The sequence below is a fragment of the Mauremys mutica genome, chromosome 1, assembly GCF_020497125.1.
Source record: "Mauremys mutica isolate MM-2020 ecotype Southern chromosome 1, ASM2049712v1, whole genome shotgun sequence".
NCBI classification, from domain to species: Eukaryota; Metazoa; Chordata; order Testudines; family Geoemydidae; genus Mauremys; species Mauremys mutica.
The window spans coordinates 364928113-364947729 of record NC_059072.1 but is presented as its reverse complement, the minus strand read 5'-3'; the positions used below and the strand labels follow the sequence as shown (position 1 = coordinate 364947729).

The 19617-nt window shown below is 46.7% G+C and overlaps 1 protein-coding gene across 1 annotated transcript; it reads right to left on the bottom strand.

Annotated features, from left to right (window-relative positions):
* Positions 1–9470: 9470 nt before the first annotated feature.
* Positions 9471–10427, bottom strand: LOC123367822 (olfactory receptor 52N2-like). Its single transcript, XM_045012121.1, has one exon. It carries the CDS (start codon positions 10425–10427, stop codon positions 9471–9473), a length of 957 nt encoding a protein of 318 aa, XP_044868056.1.
* Between the last annotated feature and the right edge of the window lie 9190 nt (positions 10428–19617).

The following is a 19617-nucleotide window of genomic DNA, read 5'->3' as shown; positions in this document are numbered from 1 at the left end:
GGTGCAGGAAGGGATTCTGGGTTTGGGAGGGACTCAGGGCTCGGGCAGGGGATTGAGGCACGGAGTTAACTCCGGCAGCTCCCGCTCAGTGGGGCAGCTGGGGTCCAGAGGCAGGCTTCCCACCTGTTCTGGCACCGCAGACCACGCTGCGCCTGAAGTGGCCAGCAGCAGGCTCGGCTCCTAGGCAGAGGTGCACAAGCATTGCCCCCCTGAGCTCACATTGGCTGGTTATCGGCCAATGGGAGTGCGGAGCCGGTGCTCAGGATGGGGGCAGCATGAGGAACCCTGTGGCCCCCCTGCCTAGAAGCCGGACCCGCTGCTCACCACTTCCGGTGCGTAGTGCAGTGTCGGAGCAGGTAGGCACTACCCTGTCTTAGCTGGGCAGCACCACCGACAGGACTTTTAACATCCCGGTCGGCGGTGCTGACCTCAGCAACCCAGTGCCCGACATGCCATGACTCAGTCCTGGGTCACGACCCGAATTTTGAAAAACGCTGCTCTACAGAAAGTCAAACGAGAAGATCACAATGGTCTCTTCTGGCCTGGGAATCTCTGAACATGTCCCCAGGGGTCAGCTGGAGGCGTTTTGCCAGCAAGCTCGTGCCTGAGCTTACTGACGGCATTTTTTCTGTTCATGACCATGGTAAATGTAGCCCTATGGGGAGAAATTCTCATGTGACTGCGGCGCTTTGAAAATGTTACACTAGGTGGGTATTTCACAAGGTTGAGGGGTCTGGTAGCACACTGCATGGACGAATATTTTAGGTGAGAAAAAAAATGACCTGACCCCATAAAATCTCCGCACTGAGGAATGAATGTACAAGTGTCACTGTGAATGGCTAACAGCTCACAAATGATCGCAGAGAGTCCTGGCTTCAGTCCTGGGGAAATTCTCTGACCTGTGGTATCCAGACAAAATGATCACAATGATTCCTTCTACCTTGGAATCTATGAACATGACCTGCTCCTGGGTTTAACATCTGTGTTGCGGTGGCCCATTGTTTTAGGCAGCAGCCAGTGGTTCCTGCACATGGCAGCTGTATTTATCTCAGCCCTTACATGTTCCAGAGTTGGCAGCTCTCATTATATCACATTCAAACATCTCAGCTTGCTAGTTGTTCCTGTGTAGCAGTCCCTGAAGCCACACACAGTGTGTATGGGTGCACCAAGAGCAGCATCACAGGTGCCCCGGCATTTGCCTTTCTCTGTGTGAGATTTCTCACCAGTGAGACACAGTCACTGATCTGCCCTCGGTGAAGGGAGCAGGTGTGACAGGAGGCACCTCACCCCCTGCAGAGGAAGAGCTGTGGGGAGCATGGGGCAGTTCAGAGGTTGTGGGAGCCAGGGATGACTGGGCAGCATGGAGAAGACACCGGTGACTGTAGTACAAACATACGGTATATAGACAATTTTATATACCATCTACAGACAATGAATTTGGCAATCAGCTAGAAACTACTGTCAGATAAGTTTAACATGTCTACTATATAAAAGCAACTGTATTATTGTTGTATTACTGTGCTATTGCTGTATTGTATTATTGCTGTACATCATTTACAATGTGTATAACATTGCTAACCTGTTTAACCAACACACAAGTAAAACTCAACAAACAAATGGCAGCAAACAACATGAAGGCATGGAAAAAACTATTGTTAAAAAAAATAAGTTACATTGTAATTACAAATTGGGTAAACAAAGTCCCTGTAGTACCAGTCATGCTTTGGGGTCAGTGACACTGAGTTCTTATTAAGGCACATGTTATTCAAAACAATCTTGTTCAGTATCTGGATATCAACAATAAATCCCAACACAGCAATATTTAATAAATTGGTTACTGTTATCTGAAAAACAGCATCCGTACAAAACAACTGGATCTATGTCAGCTATGGGTGTATCACAGATCCATGCAACCCATGGAACAGAGAAGCCGTTCCTGCTTCTTTCCCAGTAAAATTTACCAGAGGGTAACAACCAGCAGTGAGGGTAACCTACAACATGAATGGACAGTACTGTGTAGTAACTAATTGCGAGACACACATATATATAAAGGCCTCCTTTGTAATGTCACTACTCCACATTTCTGCTTTATTTATTACACACAGCACTGTGAGACACACAATAACAATGTCTATCCCACTATTTCAGAACACTCAGCCTACTGCCAATAATAATCCAGGGTAACTGTAAGTGCCCTAATGGGACTGTGTTGCTATCTGCAGTACCACAAGTGCCAAACTACGCCACCCAGACTGGAAAAGGATTGTTATGCTTGGATATAAAGTGCTGTCCTATGTACGCACACATACCCATATGTAACATACACATATATACACTATATTCATACATATTAATGATCTAAATGTGCCCCCAAGGCTCAATCATAAAACTACATTCCTCAGTCTAACATTCCCAGATCTACTATGAGTGACTAAAAACATTTGGAAAATAAAATCTGTCCATCAGTCGTACAAGGGAATATGCAGACTAAGGCACAGATGGGGCATGACTGTGTGGATGGGAAAGTAAAGTGGCCACATAACAATGTTTAGCCCAGTGGGCCATCTTCAGTCCAGGCATTATGCTTTTCGGAGATGATGGGTAAACATCCTCCCCATAAAAAGACAAAAAGTGGGGGAATATAGTATGAAGACAGCTTGAAATATAAGCCCTGAGGCCTGGTATGAGGCCTGAGGCCTGGGCTAATGTAGTAGTCAAATCTTTACTGATATAAAGCAAAGACAATCTGTGAGCAAGAGACAGGCCCTGCTCACAGAATCTGGCAAGAACAGGGCTGATACTGCAGAAATAGACATTCCTAAGAAGTGCTAGGCACAGAGTACTCACGCAAACACATCCCGATACCAAGTGGTATCAGAACATGCAAATATCAAGGATGATACAAAAACATTCCCCAAGGATAACAGGAACACACTGACCGCTCCTAAAAGATAAAGTCAGGATGACAGTACATAATAAAGATGTTTTGAAAAACCAACATGTACAAAGAGATGGGTGATAACTAGCCACATCAGGGGGCAGTAACTAACTATGTCAGAGTGGCAGTACGTAACCTGTTTGTATCGGGGTACAAAGATGTATCTCAGAGGGAGTGTCTTTGTCCAGTCTAGGCTGGAACACAAAGTCCCGCCATTCACTGAGCTGGTCCATTATTACTTGCATACGTGTATTAGTGGCCCGGTAGAGTCTGCGGGATACTAGTACCGTGCTTCATCCACAATAAAGCTGGCTGGGTGCCTTCGTACCTTAGCAGATCTTGTGGTCATTGGGCGGTTCGCTCGAGGTCTGCCGTGCCAGCTGTCTGTGCAGAGCTGGGACAGGACACAGGGAGAACACGCACACACAGCCCAACATCTAAGCACAGAAACCAGAGTGCTTTTGGAATCGGGGCAGCCTGGGATGGGGAAGGAGAGTGCACATAGGGGGGCAGAATATGCTGGGAGATTCAACCAGCTGAGGAGCAAAGATCAGTGGTTCTTTCCACCAGTGAAATGCCTGAAGTTACATAAATAACATTGAATAAGAACAACTGGAAACAAACTGAGTGAGGTTGTGACACACAGGCTGCAGTTCTGTGGGTTACCAGGGGAAAGAGACCTTGAGACCAGCCCACATGCACTTGGGGTCAGGAAAGGCTCCAGTGCTGGCCTTTGACCACGAATCACAGGCTGCCTGCCTGTCCATGTACACCCCGCTCCCTACCCTCACAACCCCCAGCGCTGCCTGCCTGTCTGAGAACACCCCCTTCCTACTTCACAACCCCCAGTGCTGCCTCTTCTCTGTGTATACCCCCTGCCTGCCCCATAACCCCCAGCACTGCCCACCTGTCCATGTACCCCCTGCCTGCCCCCACAACCGCCAATAGCCAATAAATCAGGCTATTTATTTAAGTCCCTACATGTGGATTTAGAGTGAACTCCCAGCCGTATTGTGAGTTTTACCTCTGAACTCAATGGGACCAAGATTTCACCCTTAGTGTTTACGTTTTGGCTCCGAGCTGGGAAAATCACAGCTTCACGTCCTGCTACAGAGAGCGCTGTTCTGTACGGCACTGAAAGAGGCTGAAGGAAACCCCCAGTTCATGTGGTGCTCTGAGACTGGGCATGAAAGATGGGGATTTCAAAACACAGGGGCCCTGATATTTCTCTCAGGGAGGCCAGTGTCAATCTGGAGTGACCCGGTGAAGGCAGAATGTGAGGGCAGGATCTGGCCAGTGTGTGGCCCTTGTTGTGATCCCTCTGGTAACACAAATACCCACTGCAGGGGCTTTGGCTGCACTTCTTAACCATGCAATGAAACCGCTGAATTGGAAAACTTGAGCAAACCAGAGGAAAATCCACATAAACCAAAAAAGGAAGCTACTGAGACAGATAGAAGGACACAGTAAGAGACAAGGAACTGATCTTAAAAATAAATATTTGTCTAAATTCCTGCCCAGATGATTTTTTCCTTGAACCCTCGACCTCTTAGTTCTAACTTTAGTGCAGAAACTGGTAACTCACCAAAATCCCACTCAGGAAAGAAAGGAAATCTCCTTACGGCAACAGGAAGGCAGAGCCCCAAGAATCAGTGTATGAATCTCAAATGTCTGACACTCTCTGTGTTGGACAGCAACCTTTATGATTCCCCTGTACAGTCCCTGCAGACTCTCAGGTTGGCCTGGTCTCCCAGACAATTCCCTCGGCTCCATGAGCAGTGAGAAGAGCAGAAAATAGACCCTGCAGAATTTCAGCCTAAGAGCCTCCCCCGGGAGTGAAGAAATGATTCTCCAATAACAGAGGCTCAGATTGTCAGGGCAAATTCAGTCTTGTAGACTTGGTTGAAACACTGAAACACTGGAAAGTAAAGAAGGAGCCAAGGCTTAGACGTACTTATTTATCTATCAGCATTTCTGTGTTGCTGCCATTGTCATAGAATCTGAGTATCTCCTCCTCCCCTCCCGGCTGACGAGCCCTGCCCTGAATCCATGATAATGCAACATGCACATGGAAAGGCTCTCGCACATCCGTGTTTCAAACAATAGCCCATCCCATCTGATTGCCCCTGATTAGTCATAACCCTGCCATAGGGTGATATCGTGCCAAGGGCAGGAGCAGCTTCCTGAGCCCCCTTCAGCGATCAGCATGTGCCCTGAGGCCTGGGGACTGCTAGAGTCGCTGCACAGGGTATAATTAGGAGAGGGAGGGTGGAGGGAGATGTTCAGAGGCACAGGTGTGAGTTAGGTGTCCAATGTTCATCTGCATTTAGTGGGACTCTTATGTCTACTGCCCTTGTGCCTTTGACAACCTATTACAATCTTGGTGTTCACAACATCCTCTGGCAAAGAGTTCCACAGGATAGGTCCAAAGAGTTCTTGGAAGTTAAGTCCATCCATGGCTATTAGTCAGGATGGGCAGGGATGGTGTCCCTAGCCTCTGTTTGCCAGAACTTGGGAAGGGGCGATAGTGGATGGATCACTTTATGATTCCCTGTTCTTTTAATTTCCTGTGAAGCACCTGGCATTGGCCACTGTCAGAAGACAGGATACTGGGCTAGATGGACCATTGATCTCACCCAGGATTGCCATTTTTAGGGGTTCCTTTGTCACAGGTTTTCCTTACCCCTCTAGAGTCATGCCATGACGGAAGGTATTTCCCAAGCCTGATCCTGTGGTGAATATTTAGCCAATGCATATAATTGTATGGTTGCTAGGATATATTTCTTCCACTCTACTCCACATTGATTAGGCCTCAGGTGGAGTATTGTGTCCAGTTCTGGGCATCACATTTCAGGAAAGATGTGGACAAATTAGAGACAGTCCAGAGAATAGCAACAAAAATGATTAAAGGTCTAGAGGGAAAATTGAAAAAAAAAGTGTTTGTTTAGTCTGAAGAAGAGAAGACTGAGGGGGGACATGATAACAGTTTTAAAGTTTATATAAGTTTGCTACAAGGAGGAGGGAGAAAAATTGTTCTTCTTAAACTCTGAGGCTAGGACAAGAAGCAATGGGCTTAAATTGCAGCAACGGCAGTTTAGGTTGGATATTAGGAGACTTCCTAACTGGGTCCTGGCTGCGGAATGGAGTTAGGTGTGGAGGCCTGTTTAGCCTGGATGTGGGGTGACCATCCCCACCCTTTTTTTAGCCTCACATGATCGGCTAACTCTTCTCCCAGCAGCAGGGAATGGGATAATGCTGATAGACTGCAAAAGTCCATATTCCTGACAAGCCCTTGTACTGGACATGCAACTTGGCTGTAGGCAAGTTAAAAGAGTTGGCTTTAAAGGGTTGCACCATTACTTGGGCCTCTGAGTTGATGAATTTGGGGTACACCAGGGACTGGTGGTTAGCCCCATCCTAATTCTGGCCTTTTGTTTAAAAAGTTTGTACTCGTTCATATGTTCTTTATGGATTTCAGCTGCCACCTCTGCTAAGGGTCCACTGAGTTGTGGCCTCAGCTCCACCATACACTGATCTATAGGGGTGTTGTACCTAAGGCAGGCCTTTTCAAAATTTCCTAAGAAGGCCTCTGTAACATTGCCTACCTTGTATGTGGGGAATTTTTGGAATGGGGAGTGGTACCTGGAGGAAGACTTTTAGGGTAACCTGGCTGACCTAGTTAGCCCTCTCTAGCTCTAAGCACTTCAGCTCTGTCTCTGCTTCTAAACGCTTCACCTCCATTTCCGCCTCCAAGTGATTCACCTTGCTCCTTTCCTCCGCCTCCAAGTGATTCACCTTTGCTTCCGCCTCCAAGCGCTTCTCCTCCGCTTCCACTTCCAAATGCTTCATCTCTAGGAGGAAATTCCTGTCTTCTGCAGTTAGAACTTGGTCTGGGTTAAGGGCATCCCTTCATCTTGGCACCTGGATCTCGGGTTGGGGAGGGCTGACCATTCCCTCCGGAGAAATCTCCAGTCTCCCATCCCCTCCCTGCATTTCTTTTATGGAGCTGGATCTCTGGGCTTGATGTGGGTCTGTCTTCTTCATGGCGTGCCGCTTTGAGAAGACTGGTTGCTCTAGGGTTTCGGTGCCTGACTGCAACCTCATGCACAGGACTGCCCTACTCTAGCCTAGCTATTTCATTGCCATGAAGCTAGAAAAAAAAATTGCTTGTTTGACTCCCTGTCTTGGCAGGCTGAACCCTTTTTGTGCCTGTTCCCCCTCAGGCAGCAAAGAAAAGAAAAGAAAAGAAAAGAAAACCTCCCTGGCTTTGCAGACTGCAAAAAGGAAACATGTGTCCTTTTAAAATCCTGAGGTCTGTGCCTCTGGTTCAAAATGAACCCACTGCTCTCCCACCATGTCAAGGCTGATTCCCCACTCTGGCACTTCAAGTGCAGAAGTTGGGGGCCCACAAGGATTCTAAAAATTAATACTGGCCACTCCCAGCTGGTATTAAACTCCCAAGGTTACAGCTTTTCTCTGACCTTGGATGGGTAGATGCTGCCACCACCCAAGTGCAGAACCCCTTTGAGAGTCCAGAAAGGCGCATTTGGAAATTCCTTCCTGTGGGGTACCCTCAAGGCCTTTCACCCCCCCACCTCTGCCCAGAGAAGAGCTGAGAAAGAAAAAAAAAGGAAATCAGCTGTTTTCACCACACCAGCTAACTAAAAAAAATGTGCTCAACCTCTTAAGACACAGAAATTCAATCCTGTTCTTAAAAAAGGTAAATTTATTTAAAAAAAAAAAACGAAAGAAAATAGATTTGGAAAGTCAGGCATTTGCTTGATTTTAAAAGAGTAAGTACAAGGATTAAGCACCAATAATAGCTTTCTCGTGGTCCCGCCTAAAGGTTACAAGCAAAATAAAAGCACCTGGGGTTAGCACAGAGGAGTCCACAAGCCATAAAAAGATACATTTAATTGTGTCTTCCTAGACATTTCTTCATCTACTTACATATCTGGGGATTCAAATAGGTAGTTTCTAGGTATGATACCAAGGATTTTTCATACCTGGCCCCAAGCTTCTGACAGCATAGCTGCTGCTCTGTTCACCTCTCCCTGGGGAAACAACCACAGACAGACAAAAGGAGAGTCTTGTTTCAATGTTAAAAAGTTCTAGCCTTCCCATTGGCTCTTTTGGCGAGGTGCCCACTCACCTTCTTTTACCTATGCATAGCAGTGAGACTTTTTAACCCTTTACGAGTAAAGCAATTCGAGAACAGCTACTAAGAGGGATTTTATAACTACTGGGTGGCTGGGTGTCCATAAAATGGAGCTACCTGCCACCCCACTTACATTTATCACAGCATGCATACCAATAAAAACATGAAGAATGTTTGTTTTTTTTTTTAAATTCCTCTTGCATCTTGTTGCACAGGTTTGTTTTTATCAAGTTCTTCCTAGAAAACATTCTTTGAACTGCAGCGTTGCTAAAAGGTGGCTGGTTTGGTCTTTCATTGCTGTTGCTAAGTTCACTAAGGTCTTTCTTCCCAATGGAATTAATGTGTTCAAGACTTTCAACCCAAAATGGATCTACTTGTTTTTTCTGCGTAAGGTCTCCACAAAACAATGGCAAAAGTGACTATATTAGTAATCTTTTATAACTTGTACAAAACACATAGGTCATGGTGACCCCTACTCAATCATCACTTTTCCTAACTTTCAATACACTTCTAATATCAGAGGTATCTAGACTCAAGGTTTTCATCCATTTATCTTCTTTCATTCTCACTTATTTACATTTCTGTCCACTCCTCCGATTCTGATTAGCAGAAACTGTCAGCTAGATTTTGACCTTGAATCTAAAACCCGGCTTTCCAATTAACTCCAAACTATGTGGCGTACTATTTTATTAATTTCTAGTGGCTGAATGCAAATCATATGGTTGCAATTGGCTTGATCACATTCTGGAGTACACACCCCCTCAAATCCAGGGTAACAAAGTCCAGTTCTCAAAAACACACAGTTTCACAACTCTCACCAATCAGCTCTAGTAGAATGTCCTCAATTTCTGCAGCAGCTTTCCTGTATTAGCACTTTCCAATGGAAACTTTTGGTTTATCCTTCCTGAAGGATTGGACATAGAAAAATCAGAAAAAATTTTGCTCATCAGATCACTGTACATATGTTTAAAAAGTCCAGCATTGCACTTGCTTTCCTTGTCTTCGGCTATCAGAAAGCGTAGCTTCAGTTCGTCGAACTGATCAAGAGCCCTGTTCAAACAGGCTCTAATGGAAAGCCACCTTGCTTCAAAAACCTGTAGTATCTTCTCGTGATCTTGAAGTCACAGAAAGGCCGAGTGACACGGTATGTGGAGGTGGAGGCTGATGGGTGATGCTAAAGGAGATCAGGTGATGGTCAGAGAGTGGAAACTCAGCAACGGAGAGAGCTTGGTACTTCGTGATGGAATGGTAAGACATTAGGTGTGAGGAGCTTCTCAGACTTTAAATTTCCACAATGCTGAGCTCAGCCATACTGGGACAGATCATGATGGACAAGGAAGTATCCTGTCCCCCTCTTGTCACACACGATTAAAGTCAGTGGCCCCCAGGTGAGTACATTCTGCAGGTGTATTTGCCCACTTTCTCACGAAGCTGTTTGTTTTTGACCCCATAAATGATAGGGTTGAGCATGGTGGGGATGAGGAAATAGAGGTTGGCCAAGATGATATGAATGTGGGGAGCAATGCCCTGACCGAACCGGTATGTCAGAGTGGAGAAGAAGAAGGAAGGATAGGACATGAACATCACACAGATGTGGGCTGTACAGGTGCTGAGGGCTTTCTGGTGGGCTTCCTTGGAGGAGATTCTGAGGACGGCCCTGATGATCAGGCCATAGGACAGGGCAATGAGCGTCAGGTCTGATCCATTGAATACAAATGGTAGCACCAAGCCATATGTCCTGTTGACTGTGATGTCCCCACACGACATCTTTGCCACAGCCATGTGGTCGCAGTACGTGTGGGGGATAATGTGGTTGGCACAGAACGGCTGCCTGCTCAGGAGCAGGGGCAGGGGCAGAATGAAGAGAACAGCTCTTATCAAACCCACGAGCCCTAGCTTAGCTATTCGTGTGTTGGTGAGGATGGAGGTATATCTTAGAGGGTTACATATGGCAACATAGCGATCAAAGGCCATTGTCACAAGGACAGCTGAGTGCATAGCAGAACCTGCGTGAATGAGGAACATCTGAGTGAGGCAGCCTCCTACAGTAATGGCTTTCAAATTGAACCAAAATATACACAGTGCATTTGGCACGATGGACGTAGATGTGCCAATTTCAGTGACTGCCAGCAGGCAGAGCAGCAGGTACATCGGCTTGTGCAGGGTCTGCTCTTTGCGCACAACAAACAGAAGCATGAAATTTCCCAACAGGCCAATAATATAGAACATAGTGAAAGGGATGGAAATCCAGATGTGAAAAGCTTCCAGGCCAGGGATGCCAGTTAGTGTGAACGTTGAAGGGTCAGAGGGGGTGAGGTTGAAAGCTGCCATGAGGTGGTCGATGTGTTGATCACGCTCAGAAATGCTCAAGGTTCCTGTGAAGGGAGTTAAGCACAGCAATGGGGGGGTTACAAATTTTATAACAAATAGTAGGGTTAGGGTTATTAAGAATCTAGAAAAGAGGGTGAGCAGTGAGGGGGCAACATTTACAGATGGCACCAGATTATTTAGGCCAAAGTGAAGTCCAGAGAAGGTGTTTGAGGAGTTTGAGCTTTTCTCTCCAATCGGCATGCATGAGGCAATTTTGCCATCAAAGTCCTAATTTAATTGTATGAGCTCAGGACAGGGATCTGGGTGTCATGGTACACAGCTCTGTGAAACCCTGTTCACAGTGCAGGAGGAGAGGGATGGAGAATCGTACAATAAATACAGTGCCATGAGATCAGTCATTCAATGGTTAACCCTCCTCTGGACTGCTCTGTGTAGTACTGGGCGCCCTTCTCACCCAGGATATTGCAGAGCTAGAGGGGTTCCAGCAAGGGCAATGAGAAAGATCAAGGATCATGGGAAACTCTCATATGGAGAGAGGTTGAAAAGACTGGGATTGTTACCTTACAAAGGAGATGAATTAGAGGGGACATGAGAAAAATCTCTAAAATACTGACTGGTAGAGAGTAGATCGATAATGTGTTCTCCCTGTCTCATAGCATAAGATCAAGAGGATATTCAATTACCTGGAACATGGCAAATTCGAAACAGATAAAAAAAGAATGCTTTCTCACTCAATGCTTATGAGCAAAGCAAGAATTAGGAAGGATTTGGACATTTACATGGATAATGAGACTATCCAGTTACAATAGTTACCGCTAAATAAATATTTTGGAACGCCTTTACACCCACGTGTTTCAGGGCAATCTCTAGCTGCTAGGCATTAAGGTGACACCCTCAGGATGGCTAGGTCATCCCGCCATCAACCTACTGCTGGGTTTCTTATGCCTTCTACTGCAGCACCTGGGGCTGTCATTCTCAGACAGAGGACACTGGACTAGATGGGCGATAGGTCTGATCCACGATGCAGTTCCTATGTTGGAAATGAGCCAAGTTTCCCCCATGGAAACAGATATTATCATGCCGGGCTATGACTTTGTGCTCAACAGAATGGGGTGAATGGATAAGGGCCTTGGTATTTAGGGCTACAGCCAGCACCTCTGTTACTTCCCTTGTTTCTTTTGGTGAGACACTTCCTTGCAGGCACCCAGCTTTGTCTGAGACATAAGTTACAGATGTTAACTGACAAGTGTAAGCAGAGACATGTGTCACGAACTCTGCTGCTAACCCTTCTCATGCCTGAATATCGATGAGAGTTATGTGGCCTGGTCACATGCCCTTGTAGAGTCACAGCATCCATTACTTACCGGCTGTCTGGAGCTTCCTCAGGAAGTCTCCCCAGGTGGGAGATAAGTTTCTCTTAAGGCCTATTGTTTCCCCTAATGGCTCATTGCCCTGAATAGGCCCTTCCCAACCAGCTATCTAGACTGAAGGCATCTTGCCTAGTGGGTGTTACCCAGGTGTAACTACTTTTGACATACAGATACATAGTCCATATGCATAACTTCAGATACAGAAATGATACATGCATAGAGATAGGATAATGGTATTCTGCAAATTATATCTTTTCCAAGGACTTTTTAAATGACCCATCTTGCATAAAATGCATCATATTTATGCTGTAATGATATCATAATAATATCACTATGAAGAATATGGGGAGCAGCATCTAAAAAAATCAATGGTTGTTTTCATTGGAGAAATGTCTGAAGTTACGTAACAGCAACAACAACTGGAAACAAAACTGAGTGAAGGTTGTGACCTCCCGGCTGCAGTTCTGTGGCTTGCCAGGGGAAAGCGACCCTGAGACCCGCCCACACGCACTCCGGGGCAGGAAAGGTCCCAGCGCTGGCTTTGGACCAACAATCACAAAGACAAATTTAATTTCAGCAGCTCTTCCAACCTCTTCATGTACGTGCTGCTCCCCGCCTCCACCCCCCCCAGCGCTGCTCGCCTGTCCCTGTACACTCCCTGCCTGCCTCCATAAACCTCAGTGCTCCCTGCTTCTCTGTGTACACCTTCCTCCCTACCCTCCCAGCTCCCAGCACTGCCATCCTGTCTGTGTACACGCCGCTCCCCATCCCCATAACCCTCAGTCCTGGCCACTTGTCCATGGAGGTCCCCCCACCACAAGTTCCATCCCTGCCACAGAGTGATACCCCTCACCCAGGATCAAAACCAGGTGCCAGATCCCACAGCTACAGCGCACAGAAATACCACTTCAGAGTGGGTGAAACTCAGTGTCTGCCTGCACCGGGGAAAAGGGGGAGATCAGCCTGAACTGCCTCTCTGGGGGAAAGGGAACACCAACCCCACCAGCAGCGGCAGCTCAGCCTGTGCAGGGAAGGAGAGAGGGACAGACCCAGCAGGAGGGAGAGAGGACATGGAGTGGAAAAGAAGCCAGCGTGAGTAACTCTTCCTCAAAACGACAAAAAACTTTAATGTATTGCAGCCCATTAGAAACCAGACACCCCTTTCTGAGGCTGCTTTTCCATGTTGGCAGTTGGTGACATTGTCATGAGGCTGTAGTGGGGTTGCTTGTGGGAGGAGGAATGGTCCAGATGGGAGATGGTGTCAGACACAATCTGGCACAATGTGGTCCACTTTATGTTATTGTCTGAGACACCACCACCCTGCCCCACGAGGCCTTGTTACGCCTCTTTGCTCTGTGCATTAGGCTGGATTTCCATTCCCTATTTTGCATGGTTTCAGGGCTCTGTGCAACTGGGATCTGGATACTGCATCTCTCTCTGTCTCACACACACACACACACACACACACACACACACACACACACATTTTGCATTCCTGGTCTTCCATCGGTGAGATTTCCAAGACCGCCTGGTTTCTGCTAAGCCAGAAACATGCTTTTCTTTTTACTGCCTTTTGGTGCTTCTCGTCCTCTCCAGAGGCAGAGATGTAGGGGCTCAGAGAGAGCAGACCCCTTTCTTTCCCTGAAAAAAAAAAGTATCCTCATTGTTTTAAACCTTTAGGCCGGTGGTTTGAGATTGCAGCAACTCTCCTGTCAGTTCTTCTTTGGTCCAAACGAGCTCACCCGTCCATAGAGGCCCTGGGACAATTCTAGCTAAAGTCACTGGAGTATCATGGCTGGAGTAAATCAGACCACTTATTTAAGTCACTACATGTAGATTTAGGGTGAACTCCTGGCCATCTTTGGCAATGGAACTAGATTCACCCTTAGTGTTTAAATTTCAGCTCCGAGCTGTGAAAATCAAGGCTTTGGGTCCTGCTACAAAAAGAGCTGTTCTCTTAGGGTGCTGAAAGAGTCTGAAAGAAACCCCCAGTTTATGTGGCGCTCTGAGACTGGCCATGAAGGACAGGGATTTCAAAGACAGGGCCCTGATTTTGCTTTCAGGGAGGTCAGTGTCAACCTGGAGTGACCCACTGAAGGCAGAATGTGAGAGCAGAATCTGGCCAGTGTGTGACCCATTCTTGTTGTGACCCCTCTGGTAACACAGATACCCACTGCAGAGCCTGTAGCTCCACTTCCTAACAGGGCAGTGAAGTTGCTGAATTGGAAAACTTGAGCAAACTCAAGGAAAATCCACATAAACCAAACAAGGGAGGTTACTGAGACAGATAGAAGGACACAGTAAGAGACAGGGCACTGATCTTAAAAACAAATATTTGTCTTAACTATTTCCAATACATTTGTAGTTCCAATTGTACCAGGTCAGCCCCTTGGTGTTTCTGACAATCCTATACAGTTTAAGTTGCCATGCTGGTGAATTCCTGCACAGCTGGTTCTTGGCTTGAACCCTAAGCCCTTAGCACTAACTTTAATGCAGAAACAGGCAACTCACCCAAATCCCGTTCAGCAGAGAGAGGAAATCTCCTTACTGCGACAGGAAGGCAGAGCCCAGACAATCAGTGTATGAATCTCACATGTCTGACATTCGACGTGCTGGGCAGCAACCTTTATGATTCTCTTATCAGTCCCTATGGATTCTCAGGTTGGCAGGACTCCCAGACAATTCCCTCAGCTCTGTGAGCAGCAGGAAGAGCAGAAAATAGACCCTGGAGAACATCAGCCTGAGAGCCTCCCCTGGGAGTGAAGAAATTATTTGCTGACAACAAAGGCTCAATGTGTCAGGGCAAACTGTGTCTTGCAGACTGTTCAGCCTAGCAATTGATGATTTTTTTTTCTGTGTGTAATGTACTGCCATCTGTACTATGTGTGGGAATGCTACCACAAGATGCGGGACCATAAACCATTTTCCAGTCCATTAGCCTCTGAAAATTCACTGCCACCCTGTGGAGGACAAATGCTGTAATCCTGAATTGATGCAGGCCGAAGGGCATGGAAAAGGCTTTCTTCTGCCAAAGTTACTTGCCAGTATCCCTTTGTGAGGTCAAAAGTGGATATATATCTGGCAGCTCCCAACTGTTCTTGTAGTTCATCTACTCTCTGCACTGGGGAAGCATCAAATTTCAATATTGTGTTGATCTTTCAGAAATCGATGCAGAAATGGCCTGTGCCATCCTGCATCAGACCTAGTACCATGGGGCTTTTCCACTCACTGTGTGATTCCTTCACCACTCCCGGGACCAAAATGACCTGGACTTCATCTCACATGGTATCCCACATTTTATGAGGGAACAGCCATGGAGTTTACCTAATCTTTTGCCCTGGGGCCATTTCACTATGGTGGCATTTTAGGTAGCTGTGCCCTGCTGGGGTAAGAACACGGTGGAAAAGGAATCAAAGAACTGCTGCATCTGGATCTTTTGTTCAGGCTACAGTCCCTCGCCCATGCTTGTGTCATAGGTTCCTGGGGCCTAATTTGTGCTCCGGACCACCCTGGTGTGCCTAACCACCCATCTGAGCTGGCCCATTTCCACACTGCTTTGCTGGTGATTCACCCTCTCCAGGCCCTGTTATCACCCAACACGACAGCAGATGGCACCACACACCCAAACTGAGCTACCTATGAGCTTACCCAAGTCACCCAAGTAGGAACAGCAGACACCAGGTGTTAGAGGACTTTCCCTTCACCCTCTCCTCTGGCTCTTGCCATGCAGACCGAAAGCAGAAGTCCCAAGTGCAGGCAGTGCAATGTCTATTGGGGTTAGTTACCAGCAAGCATGTGTACCAGAACTCTGACGACGTAGGGCCTTTTCCCATACCTGCCTCCCAGCTCTGGTGTCACAGAGCCTTTGTCATAAATATAAAGGGAAGGGTAACAATGCTTATGTATCCAATAAGATAAAATCTCTCCTGGTCAGAGATACAGAATCCCCTTACCTGTAAATGGTTCATCAGTTCAATTAACCTAGTTGGCACCTGACCAGAAAGACCAATGGAAAATAAGATACTTTCAAATCTGGGGAGGGGGTTGTTTGTGCTCCCTTTGTTTGTTCCCTCTCAGACAGAGAGGGAGACCAGGGCAGGAAAAAACATCTCCTAGAAACATACCTGAAATGAGCATCTAAGATTACAAAAATTGTAAGTAAAGCAAGGAAATGTGTTAGATTATCTTTTGTTTTAGCTTGTGAATTTTCCCTATGCTAAGAGGTAATTTCATTCCCGTTTTGTAACAGGGAAGTTGAGTCCAGAGAGGAATCCTCTGTGTTTAAAATCTTTTTATTTACCCTGTAAAGTTACCTTCCATCCTGATTTTGCAGGTGTGATCCTTTTACTTTTTTTGAAAAATAAAATTCTTCTTTTAAAAACCTGATTGATTTTCAGGGTCCTAAAAATTGATGGCAGCATGTAGATGTGTGTAATTTGGCCATATGCTGGTGCAGTTGTACACCCAAGTATTATATTACAGAACTGTGTACCTTCCCAGCAGAACTCTCCATACCCCATATACAACACCCAATCGTCCATTCCTTGCAACGGGCCATTGGCTGCTCCTCCATGGCTATTGGGGAGGGGCACCTTCTGCCCTACCACCCCCATGAACATGATACAGTTCTGCGGTGACCTAGAATCCTACTTTTGCCATCTCCAACTCAAGGAATATTTCCAACACGTCACTGAACAACACAATAACCCACAGAAACCTTCAAAATGCTACAAAAAGAAGGATTCTGCGTGGACTCCTCCTGAAGGTTGAAACAACAGACTGGACTTCTACATAGAGTGCTTCCACCAACATACGCGGGCTGAAATTGTGGTAAAGCAGCATCACTTGCCCCATAACCTCAGCCATGCAGACAGAACGCCATCCACAGCCTCAGAAACAACTCTTACATTATAATCAAAAAGGCTGACAAAGGAGGTGCTGTCGTCATCATGAATAGCTCAGAATATGAACGAGAGGCTGCTAGACAACTCTCTGACACCACATTCTACAGGCCATTACCCTCTGATCCCACTAAGGATTATCAAAAGAAATTACAGCATCTGCTCATGAAACTCCCTGAAGAAGCACGGGAACAAATCTACACTGACACACCCCTAGAGCCCCGACCAGGGGTTATTCTATCTGCTATCCAAGATCCATAAGCCTGGGAATCCTGGATGCCCCATCATCTCAGGCACTGGCACCCTGACAGCAGGATTATCTGGCTATGTAGAGTCCCTCCTCAGTCCCTACGCTACCAGCACTCCCAGCTATCTTCGAGACACCACTGACTTCCTGAAGAAAATACAATCCATTGGTGATCTTCCAGAAAACACCATCCTGGCCACTATGGATGCAGAAGCCCTCTACACCAACATTACACACAAAGATGGACTACAAGCCATCAGGAATAGTATCTCCGATAATGTCACGGCAAACCTGGTGGCTGAACTTTGTGACTTTGTCCTCACCCACAACTATTTCACATTTGGGGACAATTTATACCTTCAAGTCAGTGGCACTGCTATGGGTACCCACATGGCCCCACAGTATGCCAACATTTTTATGGCTGACTTAGAACAAGGCTTCCTCAGCTCTCGTCCCCTAACACCCCTACTCTACTTGTGCTATATTGATGACATCTTCATCATCTGGACCCCTGGGAAGGAAGCCCTTGAGGAATTCCACCAGGATTTCAACAATTTCCACCCCACCATCAACCTCAGCCTGGACCAGGCCACACAAGAGATCCACTTCCTGGACACTACAGTGCAAATAAACAAAAGTCACACAAACACCATCCTATAGTGGAAACCTACTGACTGCTATACTTACCTACATGCCTCCAGCTTTCATTTAGACCACACTACATGATCCATTGTCTACAGCCAAGCTCTAAGATATAACCGCATTTGCTCCAATCCCTCAGACAGAGACAAACACCTACAGGATCTCTATCAAGCGTTCTTACAACTACAATCCCCACCTGCTGAAGTGAAGAAACAGATTGACAGAGCCAGAAGAGTACCCAGAAGTCACCTACTACAGGACAGGCCCAACAAAGAAAGTAACAGAACACCACTAGCCGTCACCTACAGCCCCCAGCTAAAACTTCTCCAGTGCATCATCAAGGATCTCCAACCTATCCTGAAGGATGATCCCTCACTCTCACAGATCTTGAGAGACAGGCCAGTCCTCGCTTACAGACAGCCCCCTAACCTGAAGCAAAATCTCAGCAGCAACTACAAGGACTCCTCATTGTTTTTGCTGATACAGACTATCATGGCTACCACTTTGAAACCTGAGACTCACCAGTATTTTTGACAAGGTCAGAGACGATGCAGGGAGCAATAACATTGTTTATTAATGCCGTGCATTTAGAGTGATGCAGACCTACATCTTTCTTGAAAGCTGATCTGACAAGTTCCCCAAGGTAATTGACTAAACTAATCGCTGAGTGGCAGGCAGTGTAGCAGGCAAGTTTTAGCTCTGCTTGGTGAATCGTGGTTGAAGGTTTTGATACTGTAAATCCAACATCTGTCAGCTGCCCAGAAGGAAATGGCGTTGCGTTTGTTTTATGTTTCAGTCCAAGTGTGTTGTGCAAGGCCTGTGAGTGAACAAGAGCGGCTAACAGGGGAGTTTGGTGAGGAAGTTTACAGGGGGAGTGTGAGCAGGGGCTAGATACACCTAACATTCTTTGAACTTAAAGGTCAAAACACTGCTTGATAAAAACAAAGCACCAACAAGGGAACAAGCTTCGGGAGTAAAAAGAGAGTGCAGGCAGAAGTCCAGCAACAGAGTGGGAGCTACCCAGTTTATTGCACCCAATGCAGCATGTAGGGTTACCTGCCCTGTGGGCGGGTGGCGTATGTGTACATTTGGTCCAAGGAGCTCCTGGCCCTCAGAGACCATGTATGGACTTTGGAGACCAGGATGGCTGAGCTGGAGGAGCTACGGGAGACAGAGAGGTACATAGTTGAGACTTTCTGGGACACAGTAGAATGATCCCACCCCTGGTCTGACAGCCTGTGTGCTGTTGAGGATGAAAGCCTAAGGGAAGGAGAACATCCAGCTGGAGCAGAGGAAAAAGATCCCATAGTTGGGACCCTCCTCCCAGATGATGTTGTGGTAACCTCTCGCACTGAGGATACCTCTCCGGGGGAGGGAACTCCAGTTATTAGGAAGAGACAGGTGTTAGTAATGGGCAATTCGATCATTAGAAACATAGATAGCTGGGTTTGCGATGATCAGGAGAACCGCACGGTGATATGCCTGCCTGGTGCGAAGGTTGTGGATCTCTTGAGACATCTAGATAGGCTTATGTGTAGTGCTGGGGAGGAGCTGGTGGTCTTGGTATATGTAGGTACCAACAACACGGGGAAGGGTAGGAGAGAGATCCTGGAGGCCAAATTTAGGCTGCTAAGGAAGAGATTGAAGTCCAGAACCTCCATGGCAGCATTCTCTGAAATGCTTCCAGTACCATGCACAGGGCCAGTTAGACAGGCAGAACTGCAGGGTCTCAATGCATGGATGAGATGATGGTGTATGGAGGAGGGGTTTAGATTTATTAGGAACTGGGGAAGCTTTTGGGAGAGGGAGAGCCTATACAGGAAAGATATGCTCCAGCTAAACCAAAACAGAACCAGATTGCTGGTGCTTAAAATTAAAAAGGTCTTAGAACAGTTTTTAAACGAAGGGCTGGGGGAAAGCTGACAGGTGCGGAGGAGCATGTGGTTCGGACAGCCCTTAGGGGAGGATCTACTAATGGAGATTCCCTATGTCCTAATAAGGAGGAGAGGATGGAAAATGATAAAATACAG